The sequence below is a fragment of the Arachis hypogaea genome, chromosome 19 (genome assembly GCF_003086295.3).
Source record: "Arachis hypogaea cultivar Tifrunner chromosome 19, arahy.Tifrunner.gnm2.J5K5, whole genome shotgun sequence".
NCBI classification, from domain to species: domain Eukaryota; kingdom Viridiplantae; phylum Streptophyta; class Magnoliopsida; order Fabales; family Fabaceae; genus Arachis; species Arachis hypogaea.
In genome coordinates this window covers 152586301-152607855 of record NC_092054.1, presented here as the reverse complement: position 1 = coordinate 152607855, position 21555 = coordinate 152586301, and the positions used below count along the sequence as shown (strand labels likewise).

Genomic DNA, 21555 nt, shown 5'->3' with positions numbered 1-21555 from the left:
GGAAGAAGAGGGAGGTGATGACGGTGAAGAGTGCGGCCGCCGTCGTTGCTATCGCGTCATGACTAGGGAGAGACAAAACGAGGAGATGAGAGAAAGAACAAGAGAAGAGAGAAACAGAAGAAGAAGAAAGGAAAGGAAATGAAAGGAAGAAGGAGGAGGTGATAGCGAGGAAGAGGTGCGGCCATCGCCATCGCGCCATGACTGAGGTGGGCTGCTCTGTCGGTGTCAAGCTCCATCACTGTTGTCGAGCTTTTGGTGGTGAGGGGCTCTGCTCTTCCCCCTCTCTCGATCTGTTCCTTTCCTCAGCCACAGCTGCGACGACGATGGCAGTAGCTTTTTGCGCCGCTGCTTCTTCCTCCTGTTTTCCTCAACCGCGACAGCGACGGACGGCAGTAACACCACCCCTCTTCTCTAAGTTCCTCTCTTCTCTCTTCTCTCTCTTCTATCTTCTCTCTTTTCTGCGTTTTTCTCTCTTGAATTTTCTGTCTTGAATTTAAATTAGTATTATTGTTGTTGATGAATTTTTGAATTTGAATATATTATTGTTGATTTTGTGTTAGCTTTTTTGATTTTTTTGAAATAAAAAAATAGTTGTTATTGTTGAAAATTTGGGTGGAATCTGAATATATTGTTGTTGATTCTGTGTTAGCATTGTTTAATTTTTTGAAATTAAAAAAAATAGTTATTGTTGTTGAAAATTTGGGTGGAGAGAGTGGAACAGGGAAGAAGGAGGAGGAAGGAGGTCGGAGGAGTCGAGGAGGAAGGCTGAGGTAAACAGAGGAGGGTAAAGGGAAAGATGATGATAAAGGGTAATTTAGTTTAAAAATTTAAAAAATGATGATTTTAAAACGTTCAGCAACGTTGAGGATGATTTTAATAAAAAAAAAAGGTTGAGGACGGTTTTAATTTTGACCCAAGACGTTAGGGACGAAAAAAGTACTTAACCTATAATAAAATTATCCACTAAACCAATTTTTACTTAATTGTATAACTAAGTTTCTTATCAACAATATTCAGACGAACATATTCATCTTATTTATAACAACACCTACTAACAAATATAATTAATAAATGAGCCTTTATCCGACACGCACGCATAAACACAACGGCCATAATTAATTACATTTTAACACAGAACCTAATTAATAATTATCTCCAGTAACTTAATTATTTAGATTATGATAATAATTAGTTCAAATTGCTGTCTATTTTATTACAAGTATATTTTATACATTAAACTAAAAATTTTAATTTATGTTATCATACAATTTACAATAATTAATCAAATTATTCACAAACTAAACTCTATTAATTTAATTATTAATATTACTTAATTAATTCATTATCACACTAACACTAAATAAAAACTACCAAAAAATCCAAAATCAAGTGTTATCAATAATTTTAACTAACAAACTAAATTTCAATTACGCATTCTACTAACAAATACAATTAATAAATCTATAAAATAAATCAATTATGTCATAACAAATATAATACTGATTTTGCCAATGAGTTATAGCTCAAATGGCATAATCTCTCCATACTCAATTAAGAAATTATGGGTTCGAATCTCCTATCTTTGGTAAAAAAAAAAATATAATATTGATTTTTATTCACACACAAATTATTATTATTATTATTATTATTATTATTATTATTATTATTATTATTATTAACAACGTAAACTAACTAACATTATAAATAAATAAATATATATATGTAAAATTGTTATGCCCCGGCTCAGTTGGCCTTGTGTCCGAGTCCGCCGACCCGATAGGTTGGAGAGATCCGAACCAAAAGGCGACCCAAGCATCGTCCCCTTTCCACCTGGCACCTGACAGTTGGGGAAGGAAGCTTTCCAGAAGGTGGGTCTCCCAATGTGGGACCCGTCCTAGTACAGACTATATAGGGGGAGGGTCCTACCCCTCCCTTGTAGGTACGTCACCTAACCCTCATTTTTTCTGCTACCTTGTACAGATTCTGACTTGAGCGTCGGAGTCTCTTTTGTAGGTGGCTCCCCCCTCATCACTTCATTAGCCCGGAAGATCCTCGAGCTCCCTTCCTTTCCCTTTAACTTTTGCCCGGGAGGTCCAACCACACACAAGCGACCCGGATCCAGGCCCCCTATCATCCCCGTATATCCAGCACATCTGACCCGTTCAGGAATCGACCAAACATTGGCGCCGTCTGTGAGGGAACCTGGCGTGAATGGATTTCCTGTTGGGTCCAGTGGGGTGGCCTCTTTGGCCTCCTCCCGCAGGGATGAGCTTCCCTCCCGTTCCCGGGAAAGGCGTCCTTTCGAAGGAACGGGAAGTGACAACACGAGAATAATGCAGGAGTTGTGCCACAGGGTGCAAAACCTTGAGAGGGAGCTGGCGACCAGGGAGCGCTACCAGCCCGTCCTGAGTCAACCTCGTACCCGGTCTCCTCAAAGGAGAGGGGAGACCCGAGGAAGAAGCCTCGGAGGAACCACGCCAGGCGTACACCGGACTCCCGATCCCCTGACCCGCGTGGAGTTGGAGGGCCAAGGGAAAAGCAGGAAAATACCGAGGAGACGACAAGACCCCATAATCTACACTCGGCACTTAGCGACTCACGCCAGGAGGAAGACTGAGAAGAGAGCAGGGAGAGACCGAAAAGGCAACGAAACCCCATAATTATGGGAGCAACCCCTTTTTACCACTCCATTCTCGATGTCTGGCTGCCGAAACATTTCGACAAGCCAACGGACATGAGATACGACGGAACCCAAGACCCCCAGGAACACCTAGCGGCCTTTGAGGCCAGGATGAAAGTAGAGGGTGTGGGCGACGAGGTGAGATGTCGCATTTTTCCCGTGACCCTGGCAGGACCAGCAATCCGATGGTTCAACGTGCTCCCTCAAGAGTCCGTGACGACTTTCGCGCATTGCCAAAGCCAAGCACCCAATCAACCTTCTAGGGGTGGCCCAAATAAATGGGGAACCGACCAGGAAGTATCTTGACAGGTTCAATGATGAATGCCTAGAGATTGACGGCCTGACCGACTCGGTGGCCAGCTTGTGTCTGACAAATGGGCTGTTGAATGAAGACTTCAGAAAATACCTCACTACCAAACCTGTGTGGACCATGCAGGAAATTCAGAATGTGGCAAGAGAATACATCAACGATGAGGAGGCTAGCCAAGTGGTGGTGGCCAACAAACGGCAGCCACCCATCTTCCTACTTGCCAGACCGGAAACGGGGAAAGGCCCAGGGAGCACTCCAAGGACAGAGGGCTGACTAAACCCTCAAACTTTTTCCCTGAGTAGGAAAGTTCACGAACTATACCTCTCTAATGGCCCTGATCGTTGAGGTGTACCAACAAATAGCCGACAAAGGCATCTTGTCGAAACCCCACCAGCTCAAGGACAGAACTGGCGGAAACAAGAATCTCTACTGTGACTACCACAAAGGTTTCGACCATAAAACCCAAGATTGTTTTGACTTGAAGGATGCTTTGGAACAGGCAATTCTTGAAGGCAAACTGTCGGAGTTCTCACAGTTCATAAGAGAACCAAGGAGGTGAGAGTGCGACCGATCTGACGACGACATAAGCCGTGTTGTGAAGCCAAGGCAAGAACTCGAAGAAGACAACGACCGCGGCTTCACTGTCGTGAAAGTCATAGTCGGAAGAAACATAGCACTGAGATCGAAGTCGGCAGCAAAGAAAGACGCCAAGATTCTGGCCGTATCATCAACTAACCATGGACCCTCCCCAGGAGAACCCCAAGGATATCATTCGAACCAGAGGACCAATGGTTCCACGACATCCCGGAGAACCCTCCCATGGTAATCACGGCAAAAGTGGGAACAGGTTTGGTCAAGCGAATTCTCGTTGACACCGGTGCCGACTCCAACATTATGTTCAGAAACGTGTTTGACGCCCTGGGCCTCCGAGAAACCGACTTAAAAACTTATCAGCACGGGGTGGTCGGCCTAGGAGACAATTTTATAAAACCTGACGGGATAGTCTCCCTCTCGGTCTCTATAGGAGGGGGTCAAGGAAAGAGGTCGCTAATGGCAAAGTTTGTTGTTCTGAGGGACTCCACGGCTTACAACCTTATCTTAGGGAGGAAAACAATCAACGAGTTCTGTGCGGTAATATGCACTAAGATGCTGATCATGAAGTTTGTAGCCAACGATGGATCGGTGGGATCCCTTAGGGGAGACTTGGAAACGGTGGTCGCGTGCGACAATGCCAGCCTTTCCCTAAAGAAGAAGTCGAAGGAGGCGTCTGGGATCTTCCTAGCCGATCTGGATGCTAGGATTGACGATAAACCGAGACCAGAGCCTGAAGGAGACCTGGAAAAGTTTAGGGTCGGGGACTAAGAGGACAAGTTCACTTTTGTGAACAGGAACCTCCCCCACAATATGAAAGAGCCCCTGATAGAGATGATTCGAGCAAACGGCGACTTGTTCGCCTGGACACCTGCCGACATGCCAGGGGTCGACCCTCAGTTCATGTCACATCGCCTAGCCGTGAAAGCAGATGCAAAGCCCATAGCCCAACGACGAAGGAAGATGTCCTAGGAGAGAGCCGACGAGGTGGCCAAGCAAACGGCCGGCTTACTACAAGAAGGGTTCATCCAGGAACTAGACTACTCGACATGGCTATCGAATGTAGTCCTAGTCAAGAAGGCCAATGGGAAGTGGAGGATGTGTGTAGACTACTCGGACCACAACAAGGCATGCCCTAAGGACTCCTTCCCCCTCCCCAACATTGATGCTTTAGTGGACGCAGCCGCAGGATATCATTTTCTGAGTTTCATGGACGCGTACTCTGGTTATAACCAGATACCGATGCACCGGCCGGACGAGGAAAAAATGGTGTTTATAACGCTAGGTGGCACCTACTGCTATAGGTTAATGCCGTTCGGATTGAAGAATGCGGGAGCGACTTACCAAAGGTTGATGAGCAAGGTTTTTAGTGACCTGATCGGGAAGTCGGTAGAGGTGTACGTAGATGACATCTTGGTAAAAACCGGCCAATTGGGAGACCTAGTCGACGACCTGAAGGCTGTGTTCATGTCTCTCCAGAAGCACAACATGAGGCTTAACCCCCTAAAGTGCGCCTTTGCCATAGAAGCCAGGAATTTCCTGGGTTTCATGATAACCCAGAGAGGGGTTGAAGCCAACCCTGACAAATGTGAAGGCATTTTGTGAATGACAAGCCCGGGGTGCATCAAGGATGTACAGAGGTTGGCCGAGAGGCTCACAGCCCTATCTCGTTTTCTTGGGGAATCGGTGGCCAAAGCCCTTCCATTTTTCAACCTCATGGAAAAAAGAATAGATTTTGAATGGACCCCAGCGTGTGAAGAGGCTTTCAACCACTTCAAAAGCATACTCTCGGCACCTCCAGTCCTCGGCAAGCCCAAGGATGGTGAGACGCTATTTCTGTATTTGGCAGTAACGGACGAAGCCTTGGTGGCCGTCCTTGTCCGAGAAGAAGGAAAAGTCCAACAGCCAGTCTACTTTATAAGCAAAGCATTGCAAGGTGCAAAGTTAAGGTACAGCAAATTGGAAAAGCTAGCCTATGCACTTCTGACCTCGTCCCGAAGGTTGCGGCAATACTTCCAGGGGCATCGAGTAATCGTCAGGACGGATCAAGCGATCCGCCAAGTCTTGCAAAAGTCTGACCTGGTGGGACGGATGAAGATTTGGGCAATTGAGTTGTCTCAATATGACCTGCAATATGAACCCAGACATGCAATTAAGGCCCAGGCTATGGCCGACTTTATGGTGGAAGTAACTGGAGACCCTCATGAGGCCCCGGGCATACGGTGAAAACTCCATGTTGACGGAGCTTCCAACCAAACGTTTGGGGGAGCAGGGATAATCCTCGAAAGCCCGACAGGAATAGTATACGAGCAGTCCATCAAATTCGAGTTTCCGGTCTCTATCAACCAGGCGGAATATGTGGCCCTTATTGGCGGCCTACTATTGTCAAAAGAAGTTGGGGCGACCAGAATGGAGGTGAATAGCGACTCTCAAGTCGTCACCTCCCAAATCAATGGAACTTATCAAGCACAAATCTAAGTTAGTATTAAATAAGTTTATTCAATGTCAATTCTAATAAAATTCATTGTATAAAATAAGAGTAACAAAATCTTCTTAAAATGAGGAGCAGGTTAATGAAAAAAAAAGATTGTGCAACCTTTAGAACACAATGTAAAATCAAAATCATTAGTACCTTTCATGTGAACAAGTTCCATTGTCCACAGGATGCAATACCCAATTAGAATCCATAAGAGAGCTAAAGAGAAAGATTAAGTGAAAATCATGCACGTTATAGAGGTATGATAAATATCAGCTAAGTAAATCACTCATTCTCATATGTCATTATAAGCAGCAAGGGAAAATAATTTTCAACCAAGTAGATCCATGTTGTCATCTAGTTTGATTAGGTCAACAATTGATTTCTATTAACAATTATTCTACTACACCATTTCACATCAGAAGTATGATTGAACTTGCCTATTTTAGAGGTATCTTGGTTGAAAATACTACATTAAGGCCTAAGGGTATGTTCGGTCAGGGAAAAAGTGAGAGTAAACATTACCTAAATGAGTTTTATGTGTATACATCGCAAGCATGATGACTTGATGGTGTTAAATTGAAACCAATTATAACTAATCAAGCACAAATCACAAGAATATACATAAGGATAACATTCATTGACTAACTCTAAATCAGACCCAAAAGAAAACTTTAAAACTTTAATAATCAGCCTTCAATTTTATAACTACCACAAGTATCTTGATTCCTAGACATTTATTAAACAGAAAAGCCATAAATAATGCTTAAACAGGAAAGCCATATGATATATATTTAACATAAAAAATGAGAAGTAATAGATAATTTCAGAGAAAACAAAAATAAATTACATACAAAAGGCAAGTTTAACTGTTTTAACATACAAAAATAAATTATAAAATTAACTCAAAGAAAACAAATCTGGAGAAGGCAAGAAGTACAGAGCAAGCCAGTAAACTGTAAGTAGTGAGTAAAAGAGGAGTACTTACTGCTTATCAGTGACACGACGACGGAGGAAGGAGGGACCGGAGACCACAACTCGAAGAGACGAGCAGCGAGGAGAGTGGCAAGGTGAGCGACTGAGCGACGGAGGCAGTGAGCAAGGTGGCTGTTGTGTGTGTGTCTGCGATCTGGGTAAGTGAGTATGAGGGATGGCTGCTGTGTGTGTTTCTGGGTAAGTGAGTAAGTGATCACCGTATGAGGGAGGAGAGTGGCTAACCCTAATTTCTGAAAGAGGTATATATATGTGGGAATATATGCACTCCGGAGCGGGTAGGGACGGGTTTACCATGAACCCGACCCCGCCCCACCCCGATCAACGCCCCGTCCGTTCAGGACCCGTCCCGCTTCGGGTCGAGTTTAAACTCGCCCGTCCGGGTATTGGCGGGTCGGGTACCTGAGGGTTCGGGTACTCCTGCCACCCCTACAGATTTGGCATCCGATTTTTCACTATTAGATCTCCATCCACTCAATCTGATAATCTTTTTTGTTTGAAGTGTGTCCTACCACACTCAAATTTGATAGTCTAATTTGAGTGAAAATTAACCCTTCGATTAGTAGAGATGCAAATCGGACCTTTAATATTATGTTTTGCCGTGGTCCACACTCAGAAAATACACACAGTATCAACAACGATGAAAAATACTATCTTAAATCCAATATAAAAATAGAAGCTAACCCAAATTAAAGGTTAAAAACGTACCCATTTTGGGCCTTATTGGCTTCAATGCACAAGATGTGGACTTTCTGGCCCATGTACTCTATGAAAGATATCAAAATAAAAATAAAAATTTAATTATTTTTAAATTAAAATAATAATATTTATATATGATAAAAATTACAAATTTAATGATTATTAACTATTTATTTTGTTATTTTAACAATTTTTTTATTCTAGAAGATTTTTCGATAACAAGAAAAATAATATTTGAACCCTAAAATAATATTTTGATCATCTAAAGTAAATGAATAGATAAAATAAGAAAATAAAAAATTTAATCATTATTAATTTAATTTTTTACTGTATTTTTTAATTTGGTAGGCTAAGAATTAATCAATTGAGATCGAAATTTTATTTAAAGATTTGTTGTTTATCAACAAGGTGAAATTTAAATTTTTGACATTAGTTATATCTGCTAGAACAAAAAGAATTTCAAACTTAAATATACTACACGACTTAAAATAACAAAAACAAAACAAAAAAGAGAAGAAAAAAAACGAGTATCATTAGACCAAAAATTAAAGAAATTGTAGTCCCCAAAATTTGTTTATATGTTTGAATATAAGATAGTTGTTGTTTTCTTAATTAAAAATAAAAAAGAACAAAACTATCTAAGCAAAGCGACATTATTAATGGAAGAAAAGAATATCACCCTTACTCCCTTAATTTAAAAAAAAAAAAAAAAAATCACATGATACATGCCCATTCTCATATATATCAATTATCATGAGGAATTATACGGCAATTTTTTATATCAAAATTATTATTCGACAAAGTGAATAATCCTCTTGACTTTTTGACTCACTTTAAAAGAGCTAAGAAATCAATAACGAAAAAAAGTTTCAACATTTTTGAGTTATTGACAATCACTTTGCAACTAAAATTTTAATGCAAACAGTTCCACATTTAATAGTCCAATATTTGTATATTTGTAAAAATTTTTTTACCAAAAAGTAGAAAAATAAAGGATTTCAAAATATCCAATAAATAAAAATTTAAAAAGTTTACATTTTTAAAATTAATTTATTTTATATTTGTGAAAAAATAGCATTATTCGGTGAATAAAAAAATATTCTTAAAAAAAATTTAAGATTTCAAAAGACAAAATTTTTTATTTTTATGAATTTTTAAATTTAAAAATTAATTTTTTTTATTTAAACTAGAAAAATAAAACAAAATCCAACAATATTTAAAAGACAAAAAAATAGATTAAAATTTTTTATTTTTAAAAAAATAAAAACTTTTTATTTTTAAATTTTAATGAAGATTCAAATATTCAGTGAGTCAGTAATTAACATTTTTCATTGAAATCAATAGTTGTTTCTTCATCTTTTCATCAACTGCTCCTATTTCAAGATGAAATTAAGGTTTAACTTAATTTAAGCAGTCTCTAAAATACATTATATATTCACTTGACAAAAAAACTAGTTACATATTTTAATATAAACAAATTTAGCCACACCCCCCTTTTCCCACTGTTGATTCCGATTGGGACATAGTTGTTTCCTTTCAACATTTTGGTGTGTTATCTTTGACAAAATATAGTTGCCACTCAATCACTCACAGCTTTTAAAAATTTGTGGTTCTGCTCTTATTTCAGCAATGACTCCTTATCTAAAATCTGAATAAGCGGATAAAACAAAAGCATTGGCATAGAGACTACTATTTTGAGTATCTACATATTAATCACATTCAAAAAATTACTACGAATACAATTTTAAATTTCTACATTTATCTAAATCCTTAATTCTATATTCATCATCTTAGACATTGTTGTACATATATTCAAGTAACAATGTCAAATTTTTATAAAATATGAACCATGGATGAGAAAATATTCAGTTTGGTACTTGAAGTTAGAATTGAGTCTTAATTTAGTCTTTAAAATTTTAATTATCTTAATTTAGTCTTTAAATTTTTCAATTGACTCTGTGACGAAAACTACTACAGAGACTAACGTGATTAAAATTTAAAAAATTTAGGGACTAAATTGAAGCAATTGAAATTTTAAGGACTAAATTGAGGATTGAGTGTAATTTTAGGGACCAAACTGAATATTTTTTCACCATTGACATAACAGTGTCCATTTATTTACATTAACAATAAACTTTATTTTAAAAAAAATATTAGAAGCCATCAAAATTTATTATTTATGATTATCACTTAGCTTAAAATTCAATTTTTTTAGTCTATTTTAGTCTAGTAATCCAACAATATATTTTATTCCATACTTTTAAATATTGATGACTATTGATAGTCAAAAATATAAATTCCGATAATTCTCTAGCATTTTTCTTATTTTACCAGTATCAAATTTATAATGAAAAGATTCCATAAAAAAATTATAATAAAAAGAATAATCCAACTATATTATTAAAAAATACCAAATTAACTATTTGTATAAAAGATATATTTAAAATATAAAAATATACAATAAAAAATTATATAAAATAACACATGTTTTAGAATCGGGTTGAATTTGCCAATTCAACGGAATTAAACGGGATTTATCACCAAATTAATCCGATTCAAATAAAAAATTAGTTGACAACAAATTGGTTAAAGAATAAAAAAATTTATCAGAAAAGGAGTTAATCGATCAAACAAATTTGATTTTTTAGCAGTTAATTGATTTAAGGTGAAAACTCAGCAGTTCGACTTCACGTAAAGTTGATAGCTGAGAGTCGCTAGATGAAAATTTAGTCAAATCAATCAAATTATCTAACGACTTTCAGTTATCAATTTCACATAAAGTCGACTGCACCTGAGTTTCTACCTTAATTTAAACTAATAAAACACAAAAAATATTTTTTAAAAAAATATTATATATATATATAAAATATATTATTTTATTATGTCTAATTTAGCTTCAGTTAAACTTCGATAAAATTTTAAACCGTTAAATCTTTAACTCGTTTAATTTTTAAAATTTTATTTTTCATGTAGAACAACCAATTTAATAACGGTGGAAACTCAGGTGCACAGTAAATTTTAAGTAAAGTTAATAATTAAAAGCTATTAGATAATTTGATTGATTTGACTAAATTTTTATTTAATAACTTTTAACTATCAATTTTATGTAAAATTAACTGCACTTGAGTAGGAAGGGCTTCATTGGAATATTGGAGATGTCCACAAATCAGTTTGGTATGATGAGTGGACTCCTTTTGGTAAGCTTTGCAACCTTGTTCCTTATGTACATATTTCTGAATCAGATTTCATGGTGGCTGACTTGTGGAAAGGGGTGTCTTGGGAGGTTGATAGTCTTACCACGCCTATTCCGCATGAGATTAAGCAGTTTATTTGTGGTCTGAGATATCCTAGTTTGACTGAGTTGGAGCCACAGTGGGAGTGGTGGCCTGCAGCAACAAAAAAGTATAGTGCAAGGGAGGGTTACAGATGGTTATTAAAGAAAACATTAAATTGGAATGCCAACAGTAATTGGAACTGGTTGTGGAACACAAACATTCTAGAGAAGTTCAAATTTACTATGTGGCTTAGCTTACATGATGCTCTACCAACTGAGACCTTTTGATTCAAGCGGCATTTAACTTCTTCAGATATGTGTAAGAGATGTAACAAGGCGCAGGAGACTATGGAGCATTGCCTTAGAGACTGTGAACGATCAAAGGCAATCTGGTATATGTTGGATCCTAGTATCCTGGACTCGACTGCTGGTACTGCTCTTGAAGAGTGGTTTCGGAAGGCCTTGGCTAACAATGAGGCGTCCTTTGGTGCAGGGCTTTGGTGGGTATGGAGACATAGGTGCAATGACATATTCAACACTGACAACCCTTGGACAGACCATAAGGTTGTTGCCTTGGCCAGAATTACCGCCAAGGACTTACAGGTTTACAGGAATCGAAGCAATGCTTTTAGGTCTCTCCGAAATTGCCTGTGTTGGGAACCACCGGTAGGCAATAGTTTTAAAGTTAATTGTGATGCAAGCTTGTATATGGATTCAAATTTAGCGGGATTTGGGTGTATTATTAGAGATTCTAAGGGAGATTGGATCTCGGGCTGCTCTGGAAGCATTCCCCCTTGGTCTATAATCAGATGTGAATTATTTGCTGCTTGGAGGGGGCTGGTTTTAGCTTGGGATTGCGGTTTGAGGGATATTATATGTGAAACAGATTGCCTTGACATTCTGCCCATCACGCATGAGCTTACAAGTAGGTATCCATCTGAAGTAACAGATTTGGTTCACAAGATTCAGGAGCTTTTATCTCGTCCTTGGCTTGTTCACGTTGAATGGGTGTCCCGAGAAGCAAATAGAGCTGCGGATTGGATGGCTAAATATGGTGCCAAGAGTAACTCTAATCATATTATTTGGTCTGAACCTGGTGTTGATCTCCAACGAATCATCCGCTCGGATTTAGAATAGTTTTTGCTTTGTTTCTTTTCTTGTTTAGTCACAAAAAAAAAAAACTGCACTTGAGTTTTCATTTTTAATAACTAATTTTTAACGCGTAATTAGCAACTTTTTGAAGAATAAAACCTATGTTGTGTTCATTTATTACCATGAATAAAAACAAAAAAGGTACAATATTGGAATATGCTACAGAATTTAAATTTGCAATAAAAAAGATTATCATAAAGTTGTTGTATGATGAGGGGAGTGAGTTAGTTGACAAAAAGATTGAGAGGCAGAGAAGAGAGGCATAGCCACAAGCACAGGCTGAGATTTTCCACACCCTCTCGACCATAGGAACTATCTATACATCTCTCACCTCTTCTTCCTCTTCTCTTTACTCTTTCTCTTCTTCTTCTTCTTCTAACTGCCACTAACACGTGGTGGTTTCGTTCTGTTGTTTTTTAAACTAGTTAGTAACCAACCATGGCTTCCTCTTCTTCCTTGCATCTTTCTCAGGCTCTTTTGGCACGTGCTGTATACCTTCATGGCTCTTCCTCAGACCGTGTCTCACTCACCACTACTTCCACTCTCTCCTCATTCCCATCATTCTCTGGCCTCAAGACACTCTCTTCTGCTTCTTCTTCTTCTTCTTCTTCTTCTTCTTCTTCTTCTTCTTCAAATTGTGGCGGTTTAGGCGTCACATCACGTGCTCCACGCAGGGTTGGTTCTGTGGTTCGTGCCACTGCGGTTGAGACACTTGACAAGACCACAGAGGCATCTCTGGTTGAGAAATCCATCAACACAATTCGGTTCCTTTCCATTGATGCAGTTGAGAAGGCTAACTCAGGCCACCCTGGTCTCCCCATGGGTTGTGCTCCAATGGGTCACATTCTCTATGATGAGGTCATGAGGTATAATCCCAAGAACCCTTCTTGGTTCAACCGTGACAGGTTCATTCTCTCTGCTGGCCATGGATGCATGCTCCAGTATGCTCTCCTTCACCTTGCAGGCTATGACAGTGTTCAGGTCAGTCTTGGATGGATAATTTCAGAATGTCATTGTTGAATCCAAATACTTATTTTTAATTTAAATCAGTTCTGAATAATTTTAATTTAGAGTTTATTTTTTATGCACTCACGCTCTAAAATGTTTTAGACAATTGTCCAATCACATCATTTTTTTATGATCATTCACTCTGTCAACGCAAAAAGTAGTTATTTTTGCTGACGTTGAGATTGAATAATAGGAAGAAGATTTGAAGAGTTTCAGACAATGGGGAAGCAGAACTCCTGGACACCCTGAGAATTTTGAGACATATGGAGTTGAAGTTACCACAGGTTACATATGAGATCTCTCTTTAGTTTAAGTTTCCATGTCATGGCATAAGCCTTTTGTTTTCTTGTGTTCTGTTATCTCAATTACCATGTTCTTTGTCTAGGTCCTCTTGGTCAAGGAATTGCCAATGCAGTTGGTTTGGCACTTGCTGAGAAGCACTTGGCTGCGCGGTTTAACAAGCCTGACAGCGAGATTGTGGACCATTACACGTAGGATAAGTTGATAACTGCATCTTGTTTGTGATCTATGAACTTGTGGTGATTGTGTGAATGACAAATTTGTTTTGTTATTGGTTCTCTAGGTATGTTATATTGGGTGATGGTTGCCAAATGGAGGGAATTTCGAATGAAGCATGCTCACTTGCTGGACACTGGGGACTGGGGAAGCTTATTGCTTTCTATGATGACAACCACATTTCCATTGATGGTGACACAGAAATTGCATTCACTGAGAATGTTGACAAGCGTTTCGAGGCTCTTGGATGGCATGTCATTTGGGTAAAGAATGGAAACACCGGCTATGATGAGATTCGTGCAGCTATTAAAGAAGCAAAGGCTGTCAAAGACAAACCCACTTTGATCAAGGTTAGTTACTTGACATGAAGTAGCAGAAATTCATAGCTCTTTAGCTTTGATGTTTGTCCATATACTCATACCATGTCTCTTTCCAGGTGACAACTACCATTGGATACGGTTCTCCAAACAAGGCTAACAGTTATAGTGTTCATGGAAGTGCATTAGGTGCTAAAGAAGTGGATGCTACAAGGAAGAATCTTGGATGGCCATATGAGCCTTTCCATGTTCCTGAGGATGTTAAAAAGTATGGATGGAGTGTTAAGAGATTTTCTTTCTTTCCTGTTAGCAAACTGAGATTTTCATAATATGATCTTGAATGAAACTTGCTTGCTTACTTTCTGTAGGCATTGGAGCCGCCATGCCCCTGAAGGTGCAGTGCTTGAAGCGGAATGGAACGCTAAGTTTGCTGAATACTCGAAGAAATATCCAGAAGAAGCTGCAGAGCTGAAGTATATTATTACCGGCGAATTCCCTGCCGGTTGGGAGAAAGCACTGCCGGTTAGTAGAGTGCTAAACTGATAGGTTTCTCATGCTGTTTATATGATAAGATTCTTAATAGTTATGTTGCATGATGCCTAATCCAAATTATATGCTAACAAGTTAATAATAGCATGTTCATTGTCACATTTCACATTCTTACTTCAATCAAATGGTGCCTGGAATATTAATCATGCTTCCCATTTGATTTCAACTTTCAGACATACACTCCAGAAAGCCCTGCTGATGCTACCAGAAACTTGTCTCAGCAGAATCTCAATTCCCTTGCTAAGGTTCTTCCTGGCCTGATTGGTGGCAGTGCTGATCTTGCCTCTTCCAACATGACCTTGTTGAAAATGTTTGGAGATTTCCAAAAGGGTACTCCGGAAGAACGCAATGTTAGATTTGGTGTCAGGGAACATGGAATGGGAGCAATCTGCAATGGCATTGCTCTTCACAGCCCCGGATTTATTCCATACTGTGCAACTTTCTTTGTCTTCACTGACTACATGAGAGCTGCCATAAGGATTTCTGCGCTGTGTGAAGCCGGAGTTATCTATGTTATGACTCATGATTCCATTGGACTTGGAGAGGATGGGCCTACTCATCAGCCAATAGAGCACTTGGCAAGTTTCCGGGCGATGCCAAACATTTTGATGCTTCGTCCAGCTGATGGTAATGAAACTGCTGGAGCATACAAGGTTGCCGTGCTCAACAAGAAAAGACCCTCAATTCTAGCCCTTTCTAGGCAGAAGTTGGCCCAACTTCCAGGAACTTCTATTGAAGGAGTTGAAAAGGGAGGCTACATCATTTCGGATAACTCATCAGGTAACAAGCCTGATGTGATTTTGATTGGAACCGGCTCTGAGTTGGAGATTGCTGCTGCAGCCGGCGAGGAGATAAGGAAGGAAGGAAAAGCCGTTAGAGTTGTTTCTTTTGTCAGCTGGGAGCTTTTCGACGAGCAATCAGCTGAATATAAGGAGAGTGTTCTCCCTGCTGCTGTAACGGCTAGAGTTAGCATAGAAGCCGGATCAACATTCGGTTGGCAGAAGATTGTTGGCAGCCAGGGGAAAGCCATAGGCATTGACCGTTTTGGAGCAAGTGCTCCAGCAGGGAAGATATACAAGGAGTTTGGTATCACCAAGGAAGCTGTTATTGCTGCTGCAAAAGAACTTTCATAAATCCTCTGAGTTTTCTTGATTTTTGTTTCTTCTTATTCAGAACTTTTAAGTTTCACTAGTGGTATGGATTTCAATTATGGATCTGTTTCTTGAGAAATCACTTTAGCCACAATAAGGAAGATTAGATTACTCTTGAAAAAATGGTTCTCAGAGGAGAGACAGAGACTGAAGGATGAGTGGAATCAATGAAGTTGTAAGAATTTGTAACAACTCTTTTGGCTTGTGAGTTTTTTCACTGTGATGTAGCACTTATTCATGTATCATAATTAATTTAGCCAAAAGGATTGGTATCTGAAGCATCTTGCTTAATTGATTATTTAGACTTCTTTAAGGCTCACTCAAGCTTAAAAATTAAAAATGCAAAAAAAAAAAATCAGAATAAAAGGTGTAAGCATGCTTCAAAGGGAGTAGAAATGACTACCCAACCTGGTTATTCAATTTCAATCTATGTTTTGAACTGACTAATAAAAATGAAGGCTATTCTGTTTTGTACAGATTAACAATAATGGATAAAAAATTATATTTGAGGAGTGCCCTTATTTCTATGAATGCTAGATGAAAGATAAACATACAGTAATTCAACCTGCACATAACATACTCATCTCACTATAACAAAACCAAAAGGTACAGCCATACCAAGAATAAATATGCCTTGAAAATGTAAATTTGTTTTAGCAAATTTTAAAATGCATATGATATGATGCAATTTAATTTTTCTAGTCCAGAACCTTCCTTTCTTGAAACTTGAGTCCCAACAACCACCCTATCAACTTCATCATTGTTCTTAGAAGCTACACTTGCAGTCACTGATGATGATGAGGAGGAGGAATATTCTGTTCTTGACGAACTTTAACTACCAGGAGGGGTGGAGGAGGAAAGGAAGAAGAGTTGCTTTTGAATATGTGAGAAAGAACATTAGAAAAGTTATGCTTATGTGAAGAGTGAAAGGTGTTTCTGATCTTAGAGGAAAAGTAATAGCCAGAAGGATTAAGTATGAGTAGCATCATAAACAAAACAGAACCAAAAGTGAAACCATAGGCAAATCCCATTGTTCCTCTGGAAGGATATAACCACATGGAGTCAGATTTTGTGAGCAAACGGCTACTCGAAGTTACCGGTGAATCCGGTGCCATTATTGCAGCTGACTAAGCTCTATGATCTGATTATCAATGTGGTTTGTTACAGAACTTGTTCTTGTCTAGTAAGAATAACCAAGAGATGATGATGGTGATGATTGTGAGATCAAAAGAAACTGGTTTGAAAAATGAGGAAGTGCTAGTTTGGGAGAAGGTAAGGGAAGATATGGAGAGATCAGAGTGTTTGTGTTTGAAAGAAGAAAGAAAAAAAATGGACGAAACATATCAATTTTCTTCTTCCAGTTTATCAGATTAAGGTGTTTTAAGTTAATATTATATGCATGGTTAATGTAAAACATTTTTTTTTATTGGCATGATAAAAAGGAAATCCTCATTTTAATTTATATAACAAAAACATATAAATTATTAGGGTGGAACCTTAATTCAACTTAAATGCTTTATGTCATTATTCATATTCATACAGATGAACCAGAAGATACAACACAACATCAACGAAATTGGAAAAGGAAAATGTCATCAATAGCATCCATGTGCCACTTAAGGTTTAATCATTGATTTTAAGAGAGACCAATGACTTTTCCTGTTGCTGTATCAAGATCAATGTCATAGAAGCATGGTCTAGTTGGAAGCCCTGGCATGGTGCTCATTGTTCCAACCAATGGATAAATGAAACCAGCTCCAATGCTGGCTCTAACATCCCTTATGGGTAAGATGAAGCCACTTGGAGCTCCCTTTGCTGCAGCATTGTCTGAGAATGAATACTGAGTCTTAGCCATGCATATTGGTAGCTGAGAAAATCCTTGCTTGCTATACATCTCAATCTGTTTCTCAGCCTGAACCAGATTGTTTTACACAAATACAAAAGTAGCAATCACTTTGTCAAAATCAAAATCTTAGCTATAAGTGTTGTACTTTATAAGTGCATGCAAGAAATGATGATATTACCTGTTCTGAGTACTCGACGCCACTGGCTCCGTAGGACTTTGCTATTGCTTCGATTTTCTCTTTTATGCCGTGTTCCAGAGGATACAGGAACTTCAGTGGCTGTGACACATTCTCGCAAGCTTTTTGAACCGCAATAGCCAGGTCAACCTGAATCAATGCAAGGCATAAGTAAGCAAGTAATAAATTATTCCTAAACTGAATGAAACTAAATGTTCTGCTGATTGTTTCCCTGAATGGTTCCTTTTGATGATTTAGCATAACTTAATCAACTGTAATTTGTTGAATTTTGCATAGAACTCAATATCCTATGATGTTAATGTCAGGGTAAATGTTATATGGCTTCATGGTTAGTTAAAAATGTAGGACTATTGAGGCAAGTACTTACTGCTCCTTTGCCACCATGGGCATGATGGGTACAAATTACAGCATCAAAGGCACCAGCAGCTAAAGCTGCGTTTCTAACTGCGTTTAATTCAGCTTCCGTATCAGTTGAGAACTTGTTGATAGCAACCACGACATTCACACCATAAGCTTTTGTGTTTGATATATGCCTTGCCATATTCACACAACCAGCTTCCACCAGATCAACATTTTCAGACAAATATGCATGGTCCAGAGGCTTTCCAGCAACAACAGCTGGCCCTCCACCATGCATTTTCAGAGCCCTTATTGTTGCCACGATGATGGCACACTGAGGTGTCAAGCCACTATATCTGCACTTAATGTTCATGAACTTTTCTGTTCCAATGTCAGCACCAAAACCAGCTTCAGTAACTACAAATCCACCTGGCCCTACCAACTTCAATGCAATCTTATCAGCAACAATGGAAGAGTTCCCGTGAGCAATGTTTGCAAATGGTCCCGCGTGAACAAGAACAGGTGTTCCTTCCAGGGTCTGCATGAGTGTAGGGTGAATTGCATCCTTCATTAGAACGGTTAAAGCACCTCCAAGACCAAGATCATCAGCAGTTACAGGATCACCCCTCTTGCTAATACCAACAACCATCTTTCCAAGCCTTTCTCTCATATCAGATAATGATGTTGTTAGTGCCAAAACAGCCATAATCTCACTAGCAACTGAAATATCAAATCCTGTTTCTCTTACCATTCCTTTCTCTTCAGGTCCCTGGCCAATGGTAATTTTTCTTAGGAACCGGTCATTAATATCCATTACTCTTCTCCATGTGACAGATTCCGGGTCAATATCAAGCCTAGCAAATTTATTTACTTCTTCTGGCGTGAGATCATCTGGGTTTGTCTTTGAGATGCCAAGTTTCTTGAGACGCCTAAACATGACATCACTAAAGCTCCTTTTACCTTCTTTGTTCGGAGGGCATAATCGGTTAAAGAGAGCCTTATCTGACTGTGTAGACTCATGGAAAATTCTGGTATCAATTGCAGCAGCTAGGAGATTGTTTGCTGCAGTTATTGCATGAATATCTCCAGTTAGGTGAAGATTAAACTCATCCATCGGAATCACTTGACTGTAACCACCACCAGCTGCACCTCCTTTGATTCCAAAAGTAGGTCCTTGTGAAGGTTGCCGAAGGCATGTCACTACCTAACAAAAAAGAGATACCACCATGGAATTTCATTATGTAACCACCATAACCTTGACATTATGAACAATATCTCAGATTAATGAATAATTCCTATAAAGTACAGAGAATGATACTACTAACCAAAACCAGTGTCATAGATCCAAAATGTCAATACATTCCCAAAGTACATGCTATGAAGATAAAAAAACTTGATTCATATCAGTATCAAATGCCATAAATCCACAAGGAAAAAAAAAAAAAAAACCTTTTTGTCAAGAAAAGCTCCTAAAGCTTGACAGAGCCCAACAGTAGTAGTAGATTTGCCTTCTCCAAGAGGAGTTGGAGTAATGCCTCCAACCACAACATAGTACCCATCTTTTGATCCTTGCAGTTCATCAAGAACTGACAACAATACCTGTACATTAAAGTGCATTAAAAGCCATAAAAAAGGCTGAGATTTTATGAAGTCATACAAAATTACACTACTCAGTACCCCCCAGTTCACAAAAAGTGTTCTTTTGACTTTTTTCTGCTCCATCCATAAATGAGCATATCTATACATAAATCATGCAATCTGATGAATGCATGTTAACAAAATCCAGAATTTACAAACATTGCTGCAAATTTGAAAGAGAGAAAAAGGATGCAGAGAACAAATCAGAGTTGAAAGTGAAAGGAAAGAATCAAGAATACCTTAGCCTTATATTTACCGTAAAGATCATAGTGATTGGGAGTGAGATTGAGATCCTTTGCAATCTCAGAGATGTGAAGAGGTTCAACTGAGTTAGCAATGTCTATGTCCGCAGGAACAGGGGACACAACCTCCAACTTCCTCACTGTCTTTGACGAACTCATTCTTCAATCTTCTCAATCAACAACCTATGAATCTCAAGAGTGAAGACGACACTGCTCCTTTGACGATGAATCAGATTTATATGTTCTTTAATCTGTCTTCTTATTTATTGATTCTTATTATCTTATCCCCTTCAAAAATAATAACTATCAATAATATTTTGTTTAAATAATTATGGAAAATGTTTAGTGATAAAAAAAAATCCAAATTTATCTTATTTAATTTTTATTAATTAATTATTATAATAATTAATAAATATTAAATAAAATAAATTCTGATCATTTTTTAATATTATTGAAATAATAAATATACGTATTTTGATTTTAGTTGTAGAATATTTTTCGTTATTTTGGTTCTCTTAAAATTTAAAAGTTTTTGTTTTGGATTTGCCAATGAATTCAATTTTGATAATATAAAACAAAAATAATTATTTTTTATTTTAAATGTATATGTATTATTTAAAAAATGAATAATTAAATAATTATATAAATATTTTATATAATAACAAAATTAAATTATATGATAATAGTTTAATTAAATTTATACAATTTTATAAAAGAATATGTTTAAAATAGTTATTTTTTATATCATGATTATCAAATGGGTCAAACGTGATTAGATTATTATGTAAAAAAAATTTTGAAGTTTTACTATATTACATTAAACACCGACAATATTAAAAATAAAAATAAAACTAAAACTAAAACAACAAATTTTAAGCTGTTACAAAAAGATAAAGATTATAGGACGAAAAAATGATGTATTTTGTAACGATAAAATAAAAAATTTAAACTTGTTTTCAATGTTATCTGGCTTAGTGGCTTGGAATTTTCGGCACTGAATACATTATCTTATGTGGCAGCTTCTGAAATGGTTATTGAAATACATTTAGGTTGAATACATTTAGGTTGTTGAAATGTTTGAAATCACCGGATAAAATACTAGTATACTATACTATCATAATTATAATTATTGAAGTTATGCTCAAGATTTAAGATTTGAATTTAATTAATTAAAATTTTAAATTACAAGATTTAGTGTTTATTAACAAACATGATTGATCAAAATAATTAGATAAAGAATACTTTCTAAAGCAAAAAGTTTGTTTTAAGTGTTCTTAAAATATATTGATTGCATGTTTAACAAATTTTATATTCATCCATTTTTTTTTTGGTTTAACCTTTTTTCCTTTTTTGAAAGAAACTATAGACAATAGAACTGTTTTATTGGATATATTTCTAAAATGTATATTAAAAACATTTCTAAATTATATATAGCACATTATTCTACAAAATACACTGCTACATGTGAATGATGGGTTGGAATATTATTTTTACTAAAATAGTATTATTTCTACGATTCAAAACTATTAAATAACTCAAAATGTGAATAAAAAATTTATGAATTTCACTTTTTTTAAC

General features: G+C 37.4%; 2 protein-coding genes across 2 annotated transcripts; one reads left to right on the top strand and one right to left on the bottom strand.

Annotated features, from left to right (window-relative positions):
- Positions 1 to 12278: 12278 nt before the first annotated feature.
- On the top strand, positions 12279 to 15994 carry LOC112775378 (transketolase, chloroplastic). Its single transcript, XM_025818961.3, has 7 exons — positions 12279 to 13156; positions 13377 to 13467; positions 13569 to 13674; positions 13767 to 14049; positions 14136 to 14284; positions 14385 to 14538; positions 14739 to 15994. The coding sequence occupies exons 1-7, from the start codon at positions 12614 to 12616 to the stop codon at positions 15696 to 15698; spliced, it is 2286 nt and encodes a 761-aa protein (XP_025674746.1). The 5' UTR covers positions 12279 to 12613; the 3' UTR covers positions 15699 to 15994.
- A 1223-nt stretch (positions 15995 to 17217) lies between these two features.
- LOC112775336 (formate--tetrahydrofolate ligase) lies at positions 17218 to 20321 on the bottom strand. Its single transcript, XM_025818906.2, has 5 exons — positions 19975 to 20321; positions 19547 to 19696; positions 18126 to 19301; positions 17741 to 17887; positions 17218 to 17628 (listed from the first exon to the last, which is right to left on the bottom strand). Exons 1-5 carry the CDS (start codon positions 20134 to 20136, stop codon positions 17353 to 17355), a joined length of 1911 nt encoding a protein of 636 aa, XP_025674691.1. The 5' UTR covers positions 20137 to 20321; the 3' UTR covers positions 17218 to 17352.
- Between the last annotated feature and the right edge of the window lie 1234 nt (positions 20322 to 21555).

What these genes read in the sequence shown, in the direction of transcription:
- LOC112775336 (XM_025818906.2), bottom strand. Translation starts at nt 20,136, where the DNA reads ATGAGTTCGTCAAAGACAGTGAGGAAGTTGGAGGTTGTGTCCCCTGTT. An exon ending in ACGGTAAATATAAGGCTAAG is followed by an intron (nt 19,697 to 19,974) that starts GTATTCTTGATT and finishes TTTAATGTACAG; the next exon opens with GTATTGTTGTCAGTTCTTGA. An exon ending in CCCATGGTGGCAAAGGAGCA is followed by an intron (nt 17,888 to 18,125) that starts GTAAGTACTTGC and finishes GCATTGATTCAG; the next exon opens with GTTGACCTGGCTATTGCGGT.
- LOC112775378 (XM_025818961.3), top strand. Translation starts at nt 12,614, where the DNA reads ATGGCTTCCTCTTCTTCCTTGCATCTTTCTCAGGCTCTTTTGGCACGT. An exon ending in GTTCCTGAGGATGTTAAAAA is followed by an intron (nt 14,285 to 14,384) that starts GTATGGATGGAG and finishes TACTTTCTGTAG; the next exon opens with GCATTGGAGCCGCCATGCCC. An exon ending in GTTGGGAGAAAGCACTGCCG is followed by an intron (nt 14,539 to 14,738) that starts GTTAGTAGAGTG and finishes TTCAACTTTCAG; the next exon opens with ACATACACTCCAGAAAGCCC.